At 45.4% G+C, this 23,971-nt stretch overlaps 1 protein-coding gene across 5 annotated transcripts in view; it reads left to right on the forward strand.

Moving 5' to 3' along the window:
* Positions 1-23,971, forward strand: part of mpp7a (MAGUK p55 scaffold protein 7a) — a 140,402-nt gene that overhangs the window by 39,628 nt on the left and 76,803 nt on the right. For all 5 annotated transcript variants that reach the window (XM_030079632.1, XM_030079633.1, XM_030079635.1 and 2 more), the window contains 2 exons: positions 12,213-12,331; positions 23,140-23,217. In XM_030079632.1, the coding sequence (XP_029935492.1) occupies positions 12,213-12,331; positions 23,140-23,217 (197 nt within the window). The remainder of the gene's footprint in view (positions 1-12,212; positions 12,332-23,139; positions 23,218-23,971) is intronic.

The raw sequence follows: 23,971 nt of genomic DNA on the forward strand, positions 1-23,971 counted from the left end.
AGGACAAAGGGAGGACAGACATAAAGTCGCGCTCTGATGGATAAAGAGTGTGTGCGGCTCTGCATCCAGACTTTAACAGAGTTAACGTAGCCCCTGTTGTCCTGGAAATTCGTACAGACAAAGTAGAAAGCCAGGCCGTCAATTACGATTAGAGTCATTTTGGGCAATTACCGGCAGGGGCTCGGGTTTCCAAATAAAACACGTAAAAGACTCCTCTGTCCCATCTCCTCTGCTTCCTTCTTGATGGTCCTGTGCAGTTGTGTGTGTGCAGGTGAAACATTATGAACATTATGGTTGATCTGGAGTTCACCGATGCTTGGGCCTGGGGAACCTGGGTAGAGATGTGTGTGGCCAGCCCTTACCAAAGAGCACAGAGCACAGGGACAGTACAACATGGATCTTTCATGTGCTCTACCCTCGATATCATAATGCTTTAGCTTTATTTAACACTATAATATGATCACTGATTTTTACTTTTAAAAGCTAAAAGTCAAGGACAATTAATGAACTCATAAACTGCTTAAAAAGAGCTGGAGAATAACCTCTTCATACACCAGAGAGGGGAGACATAGCTATATAAAAAAAGGCAGATTTTAGTGTCATATACTAGTAAATGAATGAACTGGTCTAACCTTAATTGCCTTTTTACATTACAGAATGAACATCTGGTAGCAGGTTATTGCCAAAATGGTTATGCATATGTATATATTGAAATATGGTGTAGCTTAGTCATTTGTAGACCTGCATTACAGATAGGAAGCTGTATTAAACAGCACAGTGACATGTTTTGGCTGGAGGAAGTTAGCAGTAGGGGACTGACACATTTATTCACCCTATCAGCAAACCTGATTGTTCGCCAGCAGGGGCTTCTGGGACCTTCTGTCCCACGCCGGCTCAGAAACTCCATATATCAGACGCACACACACGCACACACACACACCACATAATCCACCCTAAATGCGTCCACACAGAGAACTCACACATGGATACCTGCACAGACTCTTACACGTGTAAGTGTGCACGCTTAGTCGCACACGCACGCACACACACACACACACACACACACACACACACACGCACACACAGAGTGAGAGAATCTCTCATACGCTGACACATTCTCCTGTCCAAATCTGGTTATGAAATAGGAGAACTGCTACTACAGAAAAGATGTATTAATGATAATATTTTTTCCATTATATTAAAAGCCCAAGCACAGCACTTTATCTTCAGTATTTGCATGTCTGTGTGTGTGTGTGTGTGTGTGTGTGTGTGTGTGTGGATCATATTAAAATGCTCATTATCGGAGTGTTTGGAGAGTAAATACGTGGGCAGACAAATGGAGGGCACATAGTGTGTGGTGAAAGATCATACCAATCTCTCTCTCGCCCTCTCTCTTTTTCTTGCTCTCTCTCTCTCTTTCTCTGACTCGGCCCAAATAAACAACAGGCCTCTCTGTGAATTAAGATCTAATAAATGAAACCAAATAGTGAAAAAATAAACCTGAAAAACAATAAAATGTTGGAAAACTGGCCTTAAAATGTGACCGCTGGGAGTGCTGGATACGCCATCCAGGTGATTGGGTTACGATGGCCGCTTTTCAACGTGTGACTTTCAGCATTTTTCATAAATACTTTGGAAGCAGATTAATGGTAAGAGGTTGGGTTGTGATGCTGGCTCTTTGCTCGGTGTTCGAAACATTTTGTCTGACGGTATTAAACCCCCACTCTCGATCCCCCGACATCCAGCGATCCCTGCGCCCTGCTTTAGGATGGAATTGCATCGCTGCTCTCTGACACTTTGTTGGCTGCCGCTCTTGGGTTCTGATACACAAAGGCACATTAATTTACATTCTAACAAGTCAGCCACGAAGCGGCAGGAAATTTGCTTTTAATTGTGCAAACACTTTGCGGGGCTGATCACGGGGATCCTGCGGCACAGTGGCGTCCAGGCGATACGTCAAATCTCCGCTCAGGTTAACTTGAACACACTGTATCCTCCCCCACCAAGACAGCTATGCAGCTGCTCTCCAGGTCTCATCTCTCCTCCAGACAGCTGCTGTCTAGTCGTTTCTCGTCCTATTCAACCATGTTGGAGTTTTACTGTGAGCCCAGTCAGGGACAGATAACTGTAACGCCTCCACTCAGTTCAGCTCAGCTCATCTCAGCTCGGTCCCACTCAGGGATTCTCAGGCAGACGAACCAAGGCCAACGCTTTGTCTGCTACCCACTGTTCGTCTCTCCACTGAACTCCACGCACTGCCAGATTAAACTGTGAGAGGCACTCAGAGGAGACTGTTTTCACATTGTGCGTGGGTGCATCTGTGTTGCTTCATTTATACTTTGGCCTAAGATAAAGCTCCATCCTCCAGTGCCTACAGGGGGATGTCAGTCATCCTCAGTGGCAAGCTGCCACTTAAATGCCAAAGTGATCATCATAATCATGTACTGCTCACTGCAGTTTATATTTCTCACTATGATGTAATATAATATAGTTCCCTGTCATGTGCATATATCTATCTCTCTATCTATATCTATCTCTCTATATATTTATTTATTTGTTTGTTTATTTATTTATTTATTTATTTTATTTTATTTTATTTTATTTTATTTTATTTTTGGGCAGAAATTGCTAAATATGATTCCACCTGTAAACGACTAGAGTTTGTTGATGGTGGAGCCACACAGACACTGTATCCAAACATTTCATCCATTTTGCTAAATTTGTACTTATACTTAATGCTCAATATTTGTGGTAAATGTTGGGAAAATCCCATCAGAAAGATCTGGTTTGTCTGCCATTCAGTCTGCACTAATGTGTGAATTTGAGTAAGTCTTGACCCATCTGCCGCTGAGGAGGCCTCAGTTTCCCCTAACCTCTCCTATCTCCCCTCACAGACCCTGGTAATGCAGCATCTGGTTTATGCTGTACAGAGGTCAGTCAGTTTCTTGGAGTGAGTGTGGGTGTTTGCTCCTTGTAGCCCCATTTCCTCCCTGCTTTTGTAGTTATGTGATTGCAAGGTCAGGGTAGGGGACAGTGCTCCAACTGCAAGACAGGGAGAATGGGTTCATATAAAGGTGATTAAAAGCTGGAAAACTCAAGGTGGACACCTAGGCTTAAATCTCTCTCAGATAGTACTGACAGAGACCTTGCTGTCATAGGATTCATTTTGATCCAGTGTAGACTGATAGCTACAGTAAATGTGTGCATATATATACACATTCATACACGCTGTACACACATGCATACCTACTGAGTGACTGCCATTTACTTAAATACTCTGTCTGTGACAGCCATAACAACGAGGAAGCACTCAGCTGAGCGCATACCTCTGCCAACTCTGTGCAAATGTCAGCTCCACATGTTGAAGACTCACCCAAAGTTAATCACACTCACTGCCCCACCGTCCTTTGGCCAGCCAATATGAAAAGTGAATTAGCTCTTCCTTTCCATGAAGTGTCATAATGCTCTATGAATTCATTCATAAATTACATGCTTTTTTATGAGAAGCTGCATCCACTGCCACACCCCACTCTGTCCAAAAGACCTGGTTCTCTTTTCACACCAATAGACCTTTTTCACAGTGGCCAATTTGGTATGAAAAGCAGGGTCAACACAGGTGTTAGTATTGACATTATTTGAGGTCTAACATAGCCAGGACCCTGCTTTTATTCCTGCTGGATCACTGGAAATGCTCTGGTTCATTACTAACACCTGTGCTTACCCTGCTATTTCACGTCAAAATGGCTGCAGTGAAAAAAAGGTCTGTTGGTGTGAGAAGTGAGTTGATTCTTCTCAGCATATGACCAACCTTTCCACCATGGTTCATGCAAATCTGTTGACTTTTTGAGCTATCCGGCTGAGACACAAACAAACAAACAAACAAGCAAATGGAACGGGGCAAAATCATGAAAAACATATTGTCTTTTAAAATTCTGCAGCCCCATTACCGGCTAGATTTATACAGTAATATAGCAAGACGAACACTTTCTCAGTGTTTTTAGGAGTGTGTGCTCAGCCTAAAGCACAAAGTAGTCTAAATATAAATAGGCGGAAGGCAGCACTCCAAAAATAAATGATACCTCAGGCCTGCATTCTTCAGGTCTTTATTACAATAAATTTAAACATTGTGGTAGCCAACACATGCTGACGTGTTTCGGCTGTTAGCCTTCATCAAATGCTCTGATGGAGACTGGTAGCTGATACATTTTAGTCATGCTAAACTTCAGTATCTGATGCTCTTATGCAAGTATTGACAGTATTTGATGGATATCATCATTTTTATGCTTATTTTGAAGCTGCACTCAGATCTGCTTTCATTGCTCATCTGTAAATGCCAAAAAGAGAGTGGTATTTTTAGTTATGAAAGGCATATCAAGTGCTAAAAAGCTTTCATTCTGAAGTGCCACACATTTCAGTCGCATATTTGTATATACCAGCTATTCAAGTTGTCTTATAAATTAGGGATGAAATAATATGGTTCTGATCACTCGTTAAATCTGCTTAACTGGTGATTCAGTGAACGAGGCGCTCATCGGTGCAATAAATGTAGCAGTCGTGTGTTGTGCTCCAGAAATGAGCCACTTCTAACTGCCCTTGACAGTACTGGTGCTCCATCAATGATTTGCTGACAAGCCATCCCCCATGTGGCATTAACGTAACTGCACTGTGCCCCTTTTACCATGTGTGCGAGGTCCAACCCGCAACCATGCACATACACTCCTCGACCCTCCAACTTCTAAAGGCCTTGATGCCCTTTTATTAACCCTATTAAAGTTTACTGTGTTATTCTGAACTGTACCTGCATGTTCTATCAAGGTTTACAGCCCCCGCACAGCATTTAAAGATAAGGGTGGTTGAGCCGTGCACAGCTGTGGAGGAGGTGGGCGATGCTTGCATGAAAAGCTACACATGGAAATCTTTCGAAGGGACAACGCTTTTACCAGATACTCTAATGAATTTGGCTTTGCGTGTGTGTTTGTGCGTGAGTGATAAAGTGAGCAATTTCAGCCATCCCATCCATCCACAACCTGACCAGCCCCCTTCAGAGAAGGTGATGGGCGTATAATGATGCTGGGTAATGGGATGCAGATATCCCTATTGTGTGGTTCATGGTTTCCACAGATACACACATACCGCAAAAATGTGCACAATTGTCCATACATACACACAAAGCACCTAATAACAGCGCTATGAGCAATATGACAAGAATGGGGCCATATTAAATTTTTTCGGGGTTCACTTTAAATTTTTCCATTCTGATGTCAAGAATGCTGAGCATCTGTCCTTGGCTGGGCTGAAGTCAGTGGAGTGAGCATTGGGGAGGGCGGGAGGGTGGTGTTCCAGCCGTTTGTCGTTGTCCCTGGCCGGTGACCGGTGCTCTGCCGCTGTGATACAGTACTGAAACACAAGGATTTGTTGCCACTGGAAGAGCTCCCTGTTTCCAGTTAAATCTGAGCAAAAGTTTCCACAACGTTTTAAGCATGAAAAAAAAAAAAAAACAGCGAAAGGAGGCAGATGTAAAAGAAAGAAAGCGGCTGAGTAAGAGCGAGAGGGAGGAATGAGGGCTTTTATTTGTTTGAATATGTAGAATTTTCTCCCTTTTTGTTGAGCTAGGAAGGTATCCTCGACATGTGCGCTTCCAAAGCACACACAGTACTAAACTTGTCATTGGCTGGTACAGGACATGCTCACTTGCATTAGAAAGAGCCTGAAAACGGCTTTATAAACCATGTGCACTGTTTAGCCATCAGGCAAAAGGATATTGAATAATAGCCCTCCACTTTGAGACAAAAAGAGAAAGAGACAGAGAAAGGAAGATGTAGTTCATACAAATTTTCATAAGTGCCGTTATTACTTAGATCAAAATGAAACCTTTTCAGGTGGTATTGGCATGTATGCCTCAGTTTGATTTCCCTGGAAGAGTTTCTAGAAATAAGGGGCTGGCCACGGCTTTGGACAGAACATGCAGGCATGCTTGAGGACTGTTCCAGAAACTCTGCTGCTGTTCCATTGCCACAGTAAGCAGAGGTGGCAGGTCATTTGGATCTGGCCAGCTTGTTGTGGCTTCTGTATTTTGTCGACCATGTTACGGAGAATCTAAGCTTAGCCGGCCTGGATTGGGCCAAACAGCAACCTTTCATCTCCATTTGGGGAAAAGAGAAGTTCTTGAAAGCCACCGCCAAGCTCAGCCTTCCCACAGCCTCCCGGACCTTCCAAGCCAGCATGCAGCACCAGAATGGCACTGTGCTGTATTCTCCATCCTCCACATCTCATATATCTGTCTTAATCCATGATAGTGTCTCTGTCATCATTTCTGTTTTTGCCCAGATATTCCTTACGTGTCTTGTTTTTCTCCTCATTTCATCTCTTTCTCTCCATGCGTTGTATATCATTCTCTCTCACAGTTTTGGAAAAAGGAGGAGAAGAGTAGTTTATGAAACAGTAAAACTTTTCAGACTCGAAGACATTACCCTGTCTATATCTTGCTTTATTCTGGCCCCGTTGCAGGCGCTTTTATTCAACTCTCAGTGGTCTGCAGTGTAAATGTTGAAACTGTTGTGGCTGCAAAACACCACCGTTGAAACACCGCTGGCTCTGCAGGTGGTGGATAGATCTCGCAGACGATATGCATTCAATTACCTTGATTAGACATGTACTTTTGTCCTGAGCTCTGTTTTCACTGTGCTGACAGCCTTTTTGAAGTGTGAAGGTGTGACGAAGCATGGACCAGAGGATGGGTGAGGCAGTCGCTACGTGATCTTCAGCGGCATGTCGAAAATAAAATGAAATAAAATAAATCCTTTTTGAAAAGCTTGGCCTACCCTGGCTCCGAAGTTTAGCTTTGATAAGGTCCGGCAACCTGGAATCTCTTTGCTCCCCCTGAATGAGGCACGGTCTCAATGAGGGCCAGAGATTCTTTGTAGGCCCTGAGATGACATACATCCAGAGTTCAGGCTGCGGTAGTGAAACAGTCAATATATGATTGGAGTGACGGTTGATTGCACCTGGACCGCTCCATGGTGCTTGCTGAAGTCATTTTTCCATGCCGGGGAGCCCTAACTAACATCTTGCAAAAGCCACTCTCGCTTTCTTTTTTTACCCCAATGATGGAGTTATTCAGAGACCGTGAAACAGAAATATGACTGAGGATGATATTGGAGGGCTCCGTCCCCTGACCTTTTTAATGTGGAGAAGTGGTTAGGACTTTTGGAGCTGGTAATGGGAGGCTTGTGGGTTTGAATGGAGCGGAGACCCCCGTTGCTAGGCCTCTGGGCCAAGCCTTCTATATTACCTCTCTCCCCACTGTTCCACAGTCCACTGCTGCTATATCCCGAGTAAAACACTGCTGGACTCATTGTAAGTTATGCTTGAGGATCAGAGCGTCTGCTCAGCAAATACATCATGTAATACTATATAATTTTATGTCTGGTAAGTGATGCTGCACCAGTCAAATGGTCACTTAATCCAGACAACCAATAGCCTCCTACTATTCAACACTCCTACCACTTCAGTGGAAGAAAGGAAAGTATCTGAGACTTCATCATTTCAACATGGACCGAAGCTGTTCATGAAAGGCATGACAGTAAAAGTAGAGACAGGGTGGCGTGGTCGAGCTGTAAAAAGGGTCACGGGGACAGGTAGTCTCCTGAACTCAACAGAAGCTGTGTGGGGGCTGGTGGGCTGATGATATATTCTGTCTTGTCCTGCCTTGGCTGTGAACAAGGGGCCCTAAACACTTCTCCTTCCCTTGTCCCCTGGCTCAGGCCAAATCCTTCTTTCCACCCACCCTCTGTCTAGAGTTTCTCCCTTCAGACGAAAAAGTGTTTGCATAAGTGCAGGAATCATCATCACTGTAATTGTTATTTCTGACTGTTGCGGAAAACCATCATTTTCATGCTGTTTCTTCTCATCTTCGTCTTTAGTGTCATCATCTCTCCTCCGCGTCGGTAATACCTCTATCTCAGATGTTGTTGTGGCTTGACTGATTGCAGCTTTTGTCAATCCATCTCGCACTTGCTTTCCTTTATGTGTTTCTCTTGTGTTCTTCGTGCTTCAGTATGCCTGAGGCGGCCATCGCTTCTCTCCCTGTGGATGGGGAATGAGGAGGTAAATCAAGACTTGAGTGGATTAGGCTACACAGTCTGCAGCTGCTTCTCCTGCTGCCTCCTCTGTCTGCCACCATTATTCTCCGTAGACGGCCCTCAAACATGCTCACTGAGTAATGTTTGAAATACTGACCTGCTGAGAGAGCTCCCAAATGTTGTCAAAATTCCCACCCCCCCTAAGTCCTGCGAGCCTCGTGCACATTTTACTCTCAGTATATGCCTGATAGATATATGAGGGAGGTTAATAATTCATTCAGCACCTGGGAGAGAGTGCACATGGTGTGGGGGGGAAACCGAGCTGAAACCCCACATTCATTTCCTCTATTGATTTTAGACGAACAAGTTCATTTTCAGCAGACGCACACTTTGTCTCTGTGAATGTATTTCGCGTTCAAGGGGGTTGAGGTTGGGGATCCCTCAGAGTCCGTGTTAAATAAAAAAAAGAAATTCCTAAAATTATGGACAGACCGGTAAATTTGTCTCCCAGCAGTCCAGTTCCCCTGGTGTGGTTCATAAGTAAACAGCACCAGAGAGGTTACAATGTAATGGCAAGGGTCATATTTTACAGCTATGCGAACTCTACGCTGTTGGATTAGCCCCTGTAATTTCCTCGTCTTGCTGTGCTCCAGAAAAAACCCCAAAGGTTGTTGACCTCTGTGACTAGCAATGTGATGAGTATCATGTTTAATGCATTGCATTGTCTGGGATTTTTTTTGTGTTTTTACATAAAAGGGATCTGTGAAAAACACTGTTATTTTCTGTAACCGCTGTGGAGGTGTGGGCGTGAGAGGGGAAGTGCCGTTTGGCAGTTAAAGCGGTCACTTCCACTGTACAGGAAGCTTTGGAGGCCCTGGCCTCCCCGATTTCTCTGAAGACGGTTTCGGCCATCCTGCACAACATCACGCTGGTCTTCAGGACCTCTGGGTTGGACTGGTCCAAGGCCGCAACCACAACACAACCTAGTGGTCCAGTGCAGCACACTGCCAGGTCTGCTATACACACCCGCCACACGAGAGGGTCCAGAATAGTCAGGCCAAGACATACCAAATGAAGCCAGACCAGGCCCGCAAGAAACAAGTAGGTCCACCCTTTAGCGGTGGAGGGTTGGAGCAGTCTTGCTTTCTTCTTCTTTTTCTTCTCTCCCACTCTCTCTCTCTTTCTCTCTCACTCTTTCTGCTGGGCGCAGTGTCTGACATTACAGCTCTATACACGGATGACTGCATCTCGCTCTCCATTTCTTCCCTTCTACACTCTGGTAGTGTCCACACACAGTGACTATACTGCCATTGTGGTTTTTTTTTGGCTCATTTTTTCTCCCTCTCTCTCTCTCTCTCTCTCTCTCTTTCTATGTTCTCCCTCCTTGCTTGTCCACCCATACATTCTTACATTTAATTTCAGCTTTGCAGGGCCCTTGTTTAGCTCTTGGCTCCTGGGCAGCTCTTTCTGTTGTTGTCTGAGACTGACTTTTCCCTGGGTCATCAGGTTCAGCCTGACACAGTGACCTCAGAGGGAGAGTGCAGTGGCAGCTGGTCTGCTGTCTATTTATCTATTATGCTGTTATTCCTGATCAGGTACAGGAATTGATCTGTTTCCCATACAGCACCGTGAACACACCAGGGGACAGCCTCTTCAGGTTTCCCCCAGCGTGGACAGGGAGGGAATTGACAAAAAGGCTGCAGGAGGAATAAAGATGTGAAAAGCACTGAGATATTAGATGAGAGGGGAGACTTCACACCTGGGGAGACAAATGCTTTGGGACTCTTTCCTGTTCTTCCTCTCTTCCTCCCTTCTTTCCTCCCTCCCTCCCTCCCTACCAGTGTCTTAGCACTGCCAATAGTGATGACTTTTCCACATCTCTCCCCTCTCTCACCTCTCCTCCTACACCCCTCCACCTCATCCCATGTCCCTTTAAATCTTTTTTTTTTTTTTTTTTTTTTTTTTTTTTTTTTTATAATGTGATAGGTTCAGTTGGGACTTCCAAGTTGTAAATGATTGAGGGGACCAGCTGCCCTCAGGCAGGCCTGTGTTAGCTGGACTGAGGGATTCTGGTGATGAGGAGTGCAGAACCAGGCAACCGAAGATCACACACTGCACATACTGGGTGGCTTCACCCTGTGGCAGAAAGGCAATATCGCACACCAAGCCTGAGTAAAGCCTCGGGAGTTATTGCAATAAGACTGACGCACATGCGATGTGTGTAAAATCTCTCACTGAAAAGAGATTTTTCCCTTTTCCTCTCCTTATACACCGCCTCTGCTCTCTACACAACAGGACTACAGTAACGGGGAAGCGTTAGGTGCAAACGCTGCACAGAAACAGTGTTGTGCGCCGAGGAACAGGGTAGAAAATCATTTGCCAAAGCCCAAAGCAGCTTGTAAATGGAAAGCATAGGGTTGAAAGTGGCAGATGACACTCCATTTATCTGACTGTCCAGCAGCAGGGCTAGCTCGTGCTCTGATCTCAGTCAGCTATAGCTACGACGCCAACCAGCCGGAGCTGCCAGTACACACTTGCTCTAACCCAACCGGCCTGCCAAGTCAGTCAGTCAGTCATTCACCCAGCAAACAGTGTCAACTATTGTTTTCAATCAGTCATTTTCAGCCATGAATTATCCACTTTCTCACTCCTGTGCTTCTGTGGTGCTTTTTCTCTTCCCCCTTCGACTTCTCTTTCTGCCCCTCTCGTTCTCGTGCGATGATGGACACTCTCAGAGAGGTAGCCAAGTGGCTCGAGTTTGTTTTGACGTTTCAGTGGCTCCGCTGCGAATGTGTTTAGAGTTTCTATGCATGATCGGGGTTAGATCAAAGGGTTTCGTGCACTGTGTGGCTGTAATTGAGGATTTTGAATCTGGGGGGGTTGCTGCTGTAGAGGTAGGGTGGTCTGCAATACGCTCAAATGGACTGGACGTTGTTTGGGCTTGACCTTTAACCTACCCCCTGGTGAAGTGGATCGCGGCCAAACCTAAGGGCCTGAATGGAGCAACAAACAAGTTTCTGCTACTACTCTCTGTCAGCTGCGCTCCAGGACTCTGTTGTACTTGGAATAAAACTTGGTCACTTGCTGTTTTTTTGCGCTCTCTCTGAGTAGTCTGCCTCCCCCTCTGCTTAATCTTGAAACCATCATCTCCCCAGTCTGTTTCTTTTTAAATTGAATTTGAAATATTCATTCCCCCTTTTTTTGGAGCTGGGTTAGTATGCCCCTGGAGGCCTTGCGGATTTCAGCATGTGTCATTCTGAGGGGATTCAGACGAGGCTGCGGGACTACTGGTCCGTGCACCATTTTTCACTCACTGTCACCAGCGACCTTTGCTCATGCTATGTTTTGAGCCTCGTGAGCCCGGGATACATTCACAAGTCCACTGTCCCTGCGAGCTGGTGAGCCACAGTTGGTGCACAGCCAGGCCTGCTCAATTCACTTAACTCAAATTCAGTTCATGTCAGTACACTGGGCCATTTCAGAGCAGCTCAGTTCCGTCTAGTTTGATTTTCTGAGTCGGAAAAACGCTGACATACCCAACACAGCAGCCGCACACACAATTTATCCTGGCTGCCATTTCCAAAACCTCTGTTTAGCAAACATGCGTGCACTTTACTCTGTAAATTGCTTGTTTACAGGCGGGGAAGATGTGCGAATGAAAAATCATCCAAGGTGTGCGTGACGTTTGTGTAGTAAAGACAATTTACAAAATAGTTGAGAATCTGGATTTGGGATGGATAAAAGCTGGATTATTTTGGTGTCGGCTGGTACGAGTTTTCGCAGTGTTCCTCGAACAACAGGAAAGGCTTGGACAATAGCAGGAAGTAGAGGCTGTGAGGGGAAATGGCTTATTGCCTCCTGGCTTCCTCTTGACTTCAGTGTGCAGCAACAGATGTATAGCCTGTTTTACTGTAGCAAGATTTATGATACTTAAAGGGGTACGTTTGCGTGTGTGTGTTTTAAAGAGACAATTTACACAACTAATATTCATTTGCTCGTGTATTAATGTCCATACTTACACATTTTGTCTTGTTCCCGGACTGTGTGTGACTATGCGCCTGTGTGTGTATATGCACTTCCAGCTTCCATTGCCTTGCCCACGACCCCGTGTTTCCTCTTCCTCCTCTCCAGGTCTGTATGAGCTGCTAGCGGCTCTGCCCTCTCAGCTCCAGCCCCATGTCAGCCGCCCCGAGGACAGCACCTTCCTCCAGGACATGTTTGGTGAGAGGAGCCTCCAATCGCTGGTCAAGGTAAAAAAAAAAAAAAAAAAAAAAAAAAAATCTCTTCCTTTAAAATCTCCCGTTCAATCGTTACAGTGTGTGTGATTGTTTGTGTCTCATTTTTATATCCATGGCAGTAATGCAAGGCCAGTGTGGTTTTCAGCAGGCAGTGTCACAGCTTAGACATTTAACCTCTCTATATCCAGGTGATTTCAAACTTCATCTTGGTTTCTAACTGTTGAACAAATATTTTCTGAAACTATGTTTCTTACTCAGCAATCTAATATTACAAGCAATAGTTCTGTTAATGTGACAGTTTAACTACAATCCTAAGCTGCAGCTTTTGATACAACTCACAGTCTGAGAGGAAACTCAAGCTCACCACCATGAAAATGTGAAAACAGCAACAGTAAGGATTCAAGCTGCAAACAAAGAGAAGGACCGTTTTAGTGTTTTAGGACAAGTCAGTTTTAGTTGTGTATTGGTTTCTTAAAAATACCAACAAAATAAAAGGGTAAAACAGATTTTCATATTTATTTTCAGAATGCAGTAGAAGGTAAAACAGGCTCAGGTATTATATACTGTGGGATTGGTACCGGTACAGTATGTTCACTGTGGGACTGGACAGAATCTGTATTTCTCTCTTTCTTTTCCTCCTGGTTCACATCCAAACATACACTTGCACAATTTCCCAACATTGCTTTACTTTCCTCAATCTGCTTCATTTTAGCCCTCCTCCTCCTCCTCTCTGTGTCCCAATCCCATTCAAACTTTAGTTTATTGTCATTCCAAGACAGTACCCACCCATATAGTCTATCTCACCCTTTGCCAGTGTGAGTGTGAGTTCTGCTTGCAGCCGGGGTCTGTGGCCTGTTAAATCGGAGTGCTGCAGAGGTTTGGGGAGAAGATGAGCACACTTGATATCTTTATATTTCAGCAGACAGGCCGAGTTAATGAATGAACCACATGCTGTCTGTCTGCCCTCTGCCCTAACCTCACCTTCACTTGGGATCCTGTCTGCAGTCTGCAGCTCATCTCCTTTTCCAGTCCTCTTCCAGTCTCTGTTGGAAAGGGAAATGAAGAAAAGGTGCATTTTTTATCACATTGTTTTCATATACCAGCGTGTTTGTCATCCTTTACTCAGCCAGAATGATGTGTATATGTGGCAAATGTTTCTCCAGTCTGTCACTACAAATCAAAATGCTGTTAAAGTCAATTTGCCACACATAAACTTATCTAATGGGTAAAACATTTTATTATATCCTCTGTATCTGCTTTGTCTCTCCATTTTGAAAAAAATGTCTAAAACTGTTTTCATTTGCTGGCATGATATATTTCCCCTGTTGGTGGTCTTTTTCACTCCCACCAGAATCATTATGTCACAGTAACGATTGAGAGAGAAAAATCGACATAATTTTCACCGCCCTCCCTCTGAAGAAATCTTTTCTATGTAAGCATGTTTGTTCAGGATCCCAGGTTGTAATGAGCCAGCATGAGTGTGTAAAAGTGCCTGAATTATGGCATACCTCAGACACTGGAGTAAAAACTGGAGGTCGGGGCTTGAGGAAACCAGAAGGGTTTCATTTGATGCTTGGATTATTATGGATGGCCAAAGAATAAGGCATCTATAACACAGATAATGATGGGCAGGGCCTGTGCACATGCAGGCTCTCGCTCTTGTCGGCCCCAAAGAAAACACCGCAGTGTGGGGCAAATAGAATGATGCTAATGAAGGTGGCATTATATTTCTGTGATATTTAGCCAGGCATATGGGTGGAGCTCCCAGACTTCACCTGGCCTTCTAACCACCCCTGATTATAGCTAATCCACAGCGATGTTTCTAGAGGAACTCGGAGGGGATAGACAATGTCAGTGTTGTTCAGGATTTAGCATGCTGAGTAAAACTTTTTAGTGGGAGAACTTAAAAGAGAATAGATTATTTCCATACTGTTGAGAGTTGAGTGTGCTTGGCATCAGTACTTAAAAAGAGGAAAGACTGTTTCAGTGCCATGCCCTCACAGGCTCTTTACTTGGAGTGTGCTTGCCTTAAAAAAAAGCTTTGTACCAGTGGATGGAAGAATTTATTCTTACATTGCCATCTTGGTTGAACTTAAAATTATGTTTGCAACAGATTCTGTCATTATTACCATTTAATTAAGACATAGTTTTTCATAGAGTTAGTTAAGTTGATTCTGGGATTGATCCTCTGCAAAGGGGACCTAACCAACAGATGAGCTCAGTGTGCAGTGACATTAAAGATGTGTCTGTTAGTTGAATGGTAAATTTGACTCCTCAGATGAACTGTCAGTAGTGGAAGATATGAATTCATCTTTGAGGATGAGCCTGCCCTGTACTGGGTGGCGCTCACACTGGGGGCCCATGTCAGCTGTAGTCCAATAAATCCCAGTGTCTCTAAGCTAAAGTGACCCAATTCATTGTTGCAGAGTATAAAAACCTGGTCCTCACAGTCATATGATCAGTATGTCAGTGCGACTTCAAAGCGCCATGCTTTTTCTCTAGCAGGATGCGGCTGTTCATTCTACCTGTTTTTTTATGTTCTTTTTTCTTCAATCGAGAGAAACCAAGCTGCTTTTAGCGTCTCTTATCGTTAGCGTGGATGCGTAAGTGGATACTGTCCCGCTCCAGACAGGCAGAACTATGTGTTTCCTCTGCTCTCCACTTGGTACTGTGACGTGAGCCAGCCTGTCAGCTGGTGAGCCAAATGGAGAGACAGGCAGACCTCGAGGCACACAGAAGTACAGAACAACCGTCTCGTCTTGCAGCAGAATCCGGCAGTCAGACCGGAGCGTTCAGGTGAACATGGCTAATGTCAGTGGCACACCATTAATAAAGCCTTAATTGTCCCCATTCCTCCAAAGCCCCGCCACCAGTTCCACCTAATATTCCACGAGGCTGTGAAGTCGATGCTGTGGGAATGGCTAAACAGCAGAGATAAAACATACACATCATGTTAATCTGACAGGCTCGGAAGCCCAGGTCGCTCATATGGAAACGCTCAGGCCTCTCCTGGGTAATTATGGAGCATCAGTTGCTGGTCAGTCTGTCTTGAGGGAGAGAAAAGGACCAGAGGAGGAGGTGTCTGAGACAGAAAGAGAGAGAAGAAAGAGAAAGGGAGAAATCAGGCCCACTACAGACTTAAACCAGACTTCTCTAACCTCTGTCTCTCCTCACCTGCCCTCATCAGACGGTCGGGACAACCTCTCAAATCCCTCCTAATTCGATTATGTCACAGACATCAAACAAATATTTTCTAATATCATCTTTCAGCAGGGCTATGGGCTCACAAGGTCGCCTCACTCAGCGGACTTGTCATCAGTGCAGCATTGGGGCTGACATGAAATGCGAGCGCTGGCATGTATGGCTATCGCAGCGACAACGACAGACAGTTCCCCTCCTTTCAATTAAGGGGAGTTACTCAAGTGTGCTTTCTATAAATTCCACTACATTCACTGTTCCGCTGCCAAGTTTCTGCTCCACAAAAAGCCACAGGAAATATAATACAACGTTCAATTTCCACCTGACTCAGGTGTGGCGCTCTTATAAGACCAAGTTTCTGTCAGCAGGCCTTCAGCCAGGCCTTGAGCGCTCTCGTTTTGTGGTCAGTCAGTTTTCCCTTTAATTCTGTTCTAGTTAGATGCTAATAGGCCTGGCGCTTGCCTCCTTGTTACCCAGCACTATTTATGTGGTCTTGGCAGTTTGCTCTTCAGTGCTACAGGCCTTTAATGACATGTAAAGGTGCCATAGCTTACGCTTGTACCCAAATGGAAAGTTTCCACTGTTTTTGATGAATGGGCTCATTTTGAGACAAACTGGACTGTATTCCTTGAATACCAGACTCGGTATCCAGTATGAATTACTGGACTGAGTACCAGGGAGACCTCCAAGTTTTGTGACTCAGCCTGTTATGTTCATTTCTGTACCCATGGTCAACAACCACAGACTCACTCTTTGGATGCTTCCCTTAACCTCTCCAAACCTCAGAACATCTCACTCTGCCCCCGCTCTTCATTACCCAGGGAGATTCAAAAAAGGAAATTGTTGCAAACCTCTCACCCTGCTGCAATTCCTCTCTCTGGCCCATTGAACCCTACACCCGGCATGCAGCAATAAAAGCTGGCTAATCGTCTCTGGTGCAAGGCTCGACCTGTAAGTCAATACCACCTTAGAGATCCACTCGCACTGTCTGTGGTTAGCACGTTCTGCGCACCGGCCGTCTCAGAGGTCTGTATTTATTATTTTGTGGGAACAGGAGCCCTCGTGGGGAGCTGAGCAAACACCCTCGGGCTGCTTTGGAGAAGGGAACCTCCATCCTTAGGGAGAAGTGGCCTTCATAAATGTCTACCCTCCTAGTTCAGTCCACCTAGTACACTTATTTAGACCCTGTATTGTAGTTAGAAAAAGCTTGGAACTTTGGTACCACAGTGACAGTATAAATTAAAGATCATTATGGATTGCGCAGCCTTGGCTGTAGCAATTCCACTTGTCATTTGTTCCTAAAAAATGTACTTTCTGACACAAGCAGGGTGGTTATTTACGGTTCAAAAACCTCTTCTGCATCCAAAATAAATTTCCCTCCTCGCAACGTTATACTCAGCGCTTAGGCCCCCTTCCAAATATTTTCAAAAGTGTTTAATGGCTGAGTGCAGTGTGAAGTCGAAAGATCATGCTCAGTGTCCACAAACATGCACCTCTATGTAGAGCCAGGAGAGCAAGAAGAGCCAGACGAACAGACGATGAACGAGGCCAAAGGCAGGGTTGTGATAGAGACAGGGAAAGAGGAGGAGGGAAACTCCCATCTAAAGCAGACAGGCAGCAGTATGGCCCGTTGACTACTGAATAGCCTTAAAACTCACAGACTTGAACCGTGTCTAGGGTACAAGGGGGGAGAGGGAAAACGAAGAGGGGCCTACAGATCCACCAATTCCCATTCTATCAGTCAAATGTCTGTATTGGTAATCAAGGGAACTCTCTGGAGTGATCCCACAACCATTATTCCAGGTCACTTTGGTCGACCCCGATTTCCATTTTTGTATTCCTTTGGAAAAAAAAAAAAAGGACCCAAAGTGAAACCAGAAGGTCTATACAATATGAAGCCAATCTTAATAGGACATGGAGAATAAGAGCAGTGCAGAAAATTTGGAAAATAAGGTTCATGGTGCCATATATTGTATTTATGGGTCCCTTGTGGACAGAGAACTGCCTGAAGACATCATGGGCTAGCCCGCTGCTCACCTGGAGTTTTTAAAGATAGTCCGCACAAATTTTTATGTTGAATTGACTAACTCGAAAGTGCTCAAATCCATCTGACTCAGTAAGGCATATGCATTTGTCCTGGCATTATGCCCTTAGCCATTTATCATATTGTTTTCTAACCCAATAGTGTGTATAAATCACCAGAATGAGTTGCTTGATTAATACGTGGCACTTGCCTTGCATTTTGCTGGTGATGTTTTTAATCTGTGTGCCTAATGAAAGGTGATATTAGAGACTGAAAAACAAGCCGAAAACCTGCAGTGACATTGTTTGCAGACTGACTATGTTTCAAGAGCCTGTTTGTGTTAATGTGTGTGTGTGTGTGTGTGTGTGTGTGTGTGTCTCACAGTCCAGCACTGTCACTGACACACAGAATAAACGAGGCTTACGCAGGCGTGTGTCAGGGGCCCCGCTGCTTCCTCTCCAAGAGCTCCAGGAGGAAATCTATCTCCCATCTTAATGATACGGCTGTCATGGATGCTTGGCCTGCTGCCCTGCTCTCTCTCTTTCTCTCTTTCTTTCTCTCTCTCTCTTTTGTCCACTGCATCTGCTCCCAGTTCTTAATTAGCTGTCGCATTCTTCAGACGTTTGCCACGACAAACGAGAACATGTCTCGCACAAATCTGAGCTCAGACACCAGACCCCCATGTAGAGGTTCATGGTTCGGTCAAGGTGCCCTGTGTGCGCATGCTGACCCTTTGATCAGCTTAGGGTCCCATGTTTGACTCCCAAACTCTCCAACAGTGGACACTGTTTCAAATAATGTAAATGTGATTGCTTCAGTTTTTTTCTATGCTTTGTTGGATTAACGTAATAAAACACTGCTGTCTATAAAATGCTTGCGCTGCCATAGATGATGCAAACAAGCCTCAGTGTCACTATACAGCGGTCCCTCGTTTATCGCGGGAGTTACATTCTAAAAATAACCCGCAATAGGCGAAATCCGCGAAGTAGTCAGCTTTATTTTTTACAATTATTATAGATGCTTTAAGGCTGTAAAACCCCTCACTACACACTTTATACACTTTTCTCAGACAGGCATGAACATTTTCTCACTTTTCTCTCTTGTTTAAACTCTCAAAGTTCAAACCTTCGTAGAAAAATAAGTCCAGTATTATAGAATGAACGCATTCTGTACTGTACAGGAGACACGGCACCGAGGAGATTGATTGGCAGTGGTCTACAGTCCCTTAGCCAATCAGGACGCAGAACACAATGCGCCGTTAAAAAAAAAAAAAAAAAAAAAAAGCATGCAAAATTGCACAAAAAAAAATCCGCGAAACTGCGAGGCCGCGAAAGGTGAACCGCATTATAGCGAGGGACAACTGTAACGCAAAACTAAAAAAAAACCAGACTTATTTCTGGTTGATGTGGCTTTTAAACCAGTTGCTCCCTTGGCAGAGCGATAGAGGATGGTGCTGTCATCTCCTGGCCAGAAGTGAAACCGTACCATGCTGTCCAGGACACGTTGCTGCAATGCCAGGGCCGAAGCAGAGGTCCTGCTATAGAAACCGAGCTGCTTTATGAAAGGAGAGAAGAGCCAGTCTCAGCCTTTCTCCTGGTGATACTTGAGTAAACACGCCAACTGACAGCTATTTCAGTCGCAACCATGCATGACTGTTTGCACACACGCACACACACACACACACACACACACACACACTCCCCATCCCTCCGGCTTGGTGTAGTCTACTGGGCGCCCTGACAAGGTGTTCTGGAGCGGACCGAGGGGTTGGCGGATTAACAGAGGCCTGATACTGGATCTGCTCCGGTGAGTGGATGAGGAAACGGGAGCGGGAGGAAGAGCGTCAACCCTAGCCCGCCCGACATGAGGTTTTCTGGGCAGTGGATGTTAACCAGAGGCCTTGAGCTGCCCTGCAGGCCTCAGAAACAGAAACACTATCCAGCTCTGTGATCTCCAGACCTCTCCCTCTCCCTCCATCAGCGCACCTCTCCATCTTTCAAGCTTTCACTCGCTCACACGCTCTCCCCCTCTCCCTTTGCCAAACTCTCGGTTGCTGTAGTGTGTCTGGATTACTGTTTGTAAGGTATGATTTTTTTTTTCCTGGGCTATACGTCCTCCACAGTAACAACCCAAGTTTGAGGCAATTAATACTGTTTTTTTGGGGTTTTTTTTTGTATGTCCTATAATGTTGGAATTTAGTCATTAATGATCAGAAACATTTGAATTGATTAATTTAGTCACTGGATTCTTATGTCCGTGAGGTGATCAAAGAATACTGAAGAGTCCACTACGCAGCCTTTGACCTTGTAACCATAACAGTGATCCTTGGCAGCGTTCACCCCTGTGTCTGACCATGATGAAGATTAATGCTGTGTTTTTGCTCCAGCAATCCTCTCATCTTCTTGAATGTTCTCCCGTTTCAAACGTTAACATCGTCCCCAATTCATATTGATGATTCTTATCCATGTTCGTCCGTTTCCTCGTGTTTTTTCCCCTCCCAGTGTGTGTTGCCGTGTGTATTTTAAGCCCTCGGGGTATTTCTGGAAGCAAACACAACTCGGTCTGAGGCCTCTTGTGGAGATTGGACACACACTGCTCCATTGTAGCATGTTTTTTTGGAAGCTCTCGCTGAAGGTACACATTCATTCATCTTCTGTAAGCCTGCACTTCAGGAAGCTTTGCTCTCTGAGTTTTGAGGGTTCGGAGGGCCGACTCCTCGACCTTATTTTACATAGAAGAAACACTGCATTTCTCATCGGAGCAGCCTCAGAATCCCAGTCTTTGATTCGGTTGTGTCCTGGAGTTGCGCTCTAGTTTGAGCAAAGCCTCCTTTGGCTGTAGCACACTGTCTTTCACTGTGTCCTACCGAGTGTTTTTTTTTTTTTTTTTTTTATAAATTCCACCCGGCCACCTCCACCACTTGCCAGGAGCGCTGCTGCCTCACCAGGGGGACAGAGAACGCGCTATGTAAAAAGCGGGGTAATGACTTTAAAATACGTGACTGCGTCATGGACAGGCGCTTGGACGGCATCCTGAGCTGTAAATAAAAGCATTTCAATCTCGCGTTTGCTCACCGAGCAGAGCGAAAAATTCCACAGTAACTAAGTAAGCCGAGGTGGTAGAGCAACAACTACCTAAGCAGATGTCACTGGGACTGTGGTATGTTGGGGAGCCGTAGATACTGGCAAACGTCTCGTCTTCATTTCATCTGTTTTCTTACAGAGATGCTCAGGACAGATGAAGTAACTGGAGCTGCCTCCTTGTCCTTTTACGGCTTGGTAGAGGAACAGAGAGAGGAGTCAGAGCCGAGGGTGGAGCTTTCGGGAGCTTATAAACAGTGGAGGGTGACTATTCAAATATGACGTGGCTACATGAAATTCTACAGATCGGAATAAAAGTTTCCAGGAGTTGCCCCAGAGTGGCAGTTTTCAATTTGATGCCACAAAACAGGGAACACACTGTGACAGCGAGTGAAGTCGGGTGAAGTCTGCCCAGGCTTATGTTAGTCGCAGTTGAGGCACAGATCCAAACACCACGCTGTGATAACACAATTTTAAACATAGTCTCCTCCTGTAAACACTGACCGGAGTCTCATGTACGTTCCCTCGTCTCTTCAGGCCAGCCAAGGCCCATTCCTCTCTCCGAGTTAACCATCTATCTCACCTCGCAGCTCAGCCCTCTAGTCCCGGGGTCCCCAGGTCCTAGATTTCTGTACTGTACATCTGCTTCCCTCAGGCCTTCGACAGATTACCTCCGCGACACGCCTAATGCACTGTGTTTTATAGCCGAGTAATGTGGGCTTTACGCAGGGATTTGAACCTCTAAGCTGACCTTGAAACATAGCTGCTCTTTTGGCTAACACGTAGCCCTTGCAGACTGTGATTTACTCACAGGAGACTGCATGGATAAGTCGAGCTGACACGGCTGTGCCAGTTTAAGGCCAACAGTTGAGCAGAGGTTATGATCAGCCGAAAGGGGCAAATACGCGAATACATTCAATGCATAGTTGTGTTGCATTATTCTCACCGGAAAGTCACGAAATCGCTCTCGGATGGCAAAATTGGCGTATTTGTGTTGCATTGTAAATGACCTCATCCCTCAGCACTAATCTGGGCGTGATGAAAGACAGATGATGACCTGAAAAGATTCAAATGAACTCATCTACACATGTAACATGTCTGTTTTCTGATCAAAACATCCCCAGCATTTCCACCCTGGGGGCAGAGAAGATTGAAAAGCATTTGCAGTGGCAGTGTCATTAGCGAGAACAGATTCTGCATCTCATTTCACATCGTTCCCTTTATTCCAAGCAGCATTCCACTGTCTCCACAGCGCTGCTCGTATGTTGTCTGTGTAATAAACATGGTTTGAGGAATGGGAAGGAAAAATTATTGCAAACAGTCCCGAAACAGATGTTTTAATTGCACACAGCATCTGTAGCTGTTAACAATGTGACAGCAAACAAACTGCTTTTCTTTTCACTGTCTTAGTGATCTCTGTCACAGTTTGTCACCGTTCCATGTGTGTGTGTGTGTGTGTGTGTGCGTGTGTGTATGTGTGCATGCACCCACATGGTTTGACTTGGCCCTGCAGACACCCAGCTGGTCCAGAGCCTTCTCTGTCACTGTCTCCCCAGCCAGTGGGCCCTCAATTCCAGCCTCGTCCTGGAATGCTTGCTGGGACATCCAGCTGGAGATCCAGGCCCCGGGCCCAGCCATCCGTCAGGATGTCGCCCAGCTCCCCTTCACCATGCTGGGCTGTGCAGAAAGCGAGGAGTGGGTGTTACAGGAGTGTAGTCGTCCCAGTCTATTCGTTGATGGGACCTGACAGCAGCCTGTGGGCTGTTGACGCATTCCTACACAGCTGCTCTTAAATCATGAACGGGATGGCTTTCGTGTCTCGCGCCTGTCTGTGTGCAGCCGTGTGTGAAAACTGTGTGTGTATGTGCGTGCGATCGCATTGTAGTGTGTGTATGTAAATTATTCCATCTCTGCTCCACATATCAGTTTGTGAATGATGATTGAAGTGTTTTCGTGTGTATAAATGAGCAAGAGTTGCACACGAGTCGGGCCTACTTTCCATTTTAGTAACTCTCCAGAGAGGCGGCTTTGTCTCTGGTATTCTGGAACTGCAGCATTGAGGCTGATAAGGAAATATTTAGCCAGTTTAACCAAGCTGCTGAAATAATTTGGGAGTCCTCACCTGGCCACCGGGGCATATCAAATGCATGGTGGAAAACTGGATTGTTTGCTCAGTGGCAAAGTGAAACACTTAGAGGCTTTCTGTAGTGCTCGGCCATTTGAGAGCATCTTAGGTGATAGGTTTGTGTGTGTGTGTGTGTGTGAGATTGTGTTACTGTGAGTGGTATATGTGTGTGGACGGAGAGGGGTGCATGTGTTTTTCATACAGTCATGGTTCCAGCTGTGCACATGGGCTTGTGTGTGCGCATGTGCTTACATCATGGCATCATGGTTGTGTGTTTGCTCAGAGAGGCCTTGCCCTTGCCCTGCACCCCCAAGCTAACCCCTTCATCTCTCTCTCTCTCTCTCTTTCTCTCTCTCTCTCTCTCTCTCTCTCCCATCATAATATGTCCTTTCAGATTCATGAACGGCTGCAGCACTATGAGGAGAGTAACCCCGCTCCCGTTTTGGACAATGCTGGGACTCTGGCCAATGATGTAAGTCCATTTGAAGAGGAGCGTCCCTCTCTTATTGCTTTCACTCACTCAAACACACACACACACACACACACAGACAGACACAAATGCAAACAACCCTCTTGTTAGCCTGCGGCAGCCTTAACAAAACTTGTCCTGCTGTTCCTCTCCCCTGGGAGTGACCTCTGAAGTCACTCAGTGTACACTGGCTCTAGATGACTTGTTTATTCCAATAAAACTCTGCACTGTCCATACACCCACCGCCTAACCCCCCTGCCCCCTCTTTGCCCAGATGTCTAGCCATATGCTGCAAAATAGAAAATCCAGCTCCACAGGGACAGACAGATCATTTTCTTCGGGCAGAAACCAGAGAGAGAGGGCACAGATTCAAAGGGAGGCCGAAGATGGATGGCCACGTTGTGACGGGTGACAGCAGCAGACAAACTGCAGATGATCGAGAGGAAGCAGAATTGCACTGTATGAGCGCAAGAGTCGGAGAAAACGAGTGAAATATATGGAGGCAGCATCACCGCTGGCGTGTAGCCGCACTTCATTTTTTAAACTGTCCTTTAAATGTCGCTTCTGCCACCACACTGACAATAATAGAGTACCAACATAGCTGCGACGTGACAGGCCGTTTCTTTCTATTGGCTCTCCTGCTCGGCTCAAGCTGTGAAAAGCATTTAGTCGTCTTATTAACTAAACATCCCATTATGCTGGTCAGTGTCCTGGCATTTATTCCTGTATTGGTCATTGACATTATTCATTTAAATGT

The sequence above is a fragment of the Myripristis murdjan genome, chromosome 20 (genome assembly GCF_902150065.1).
Source record: "Myripristis murdjan chromosome 20, fMyrMur1.1, whole genome shotgun sequence".
NCBI classification, from domain to species: Eukaryota; Metazoa; Chordata; class Actinopteri; order Holocentriformes; family Holocentridae; genus Myripristis; species Myripristis murdjan.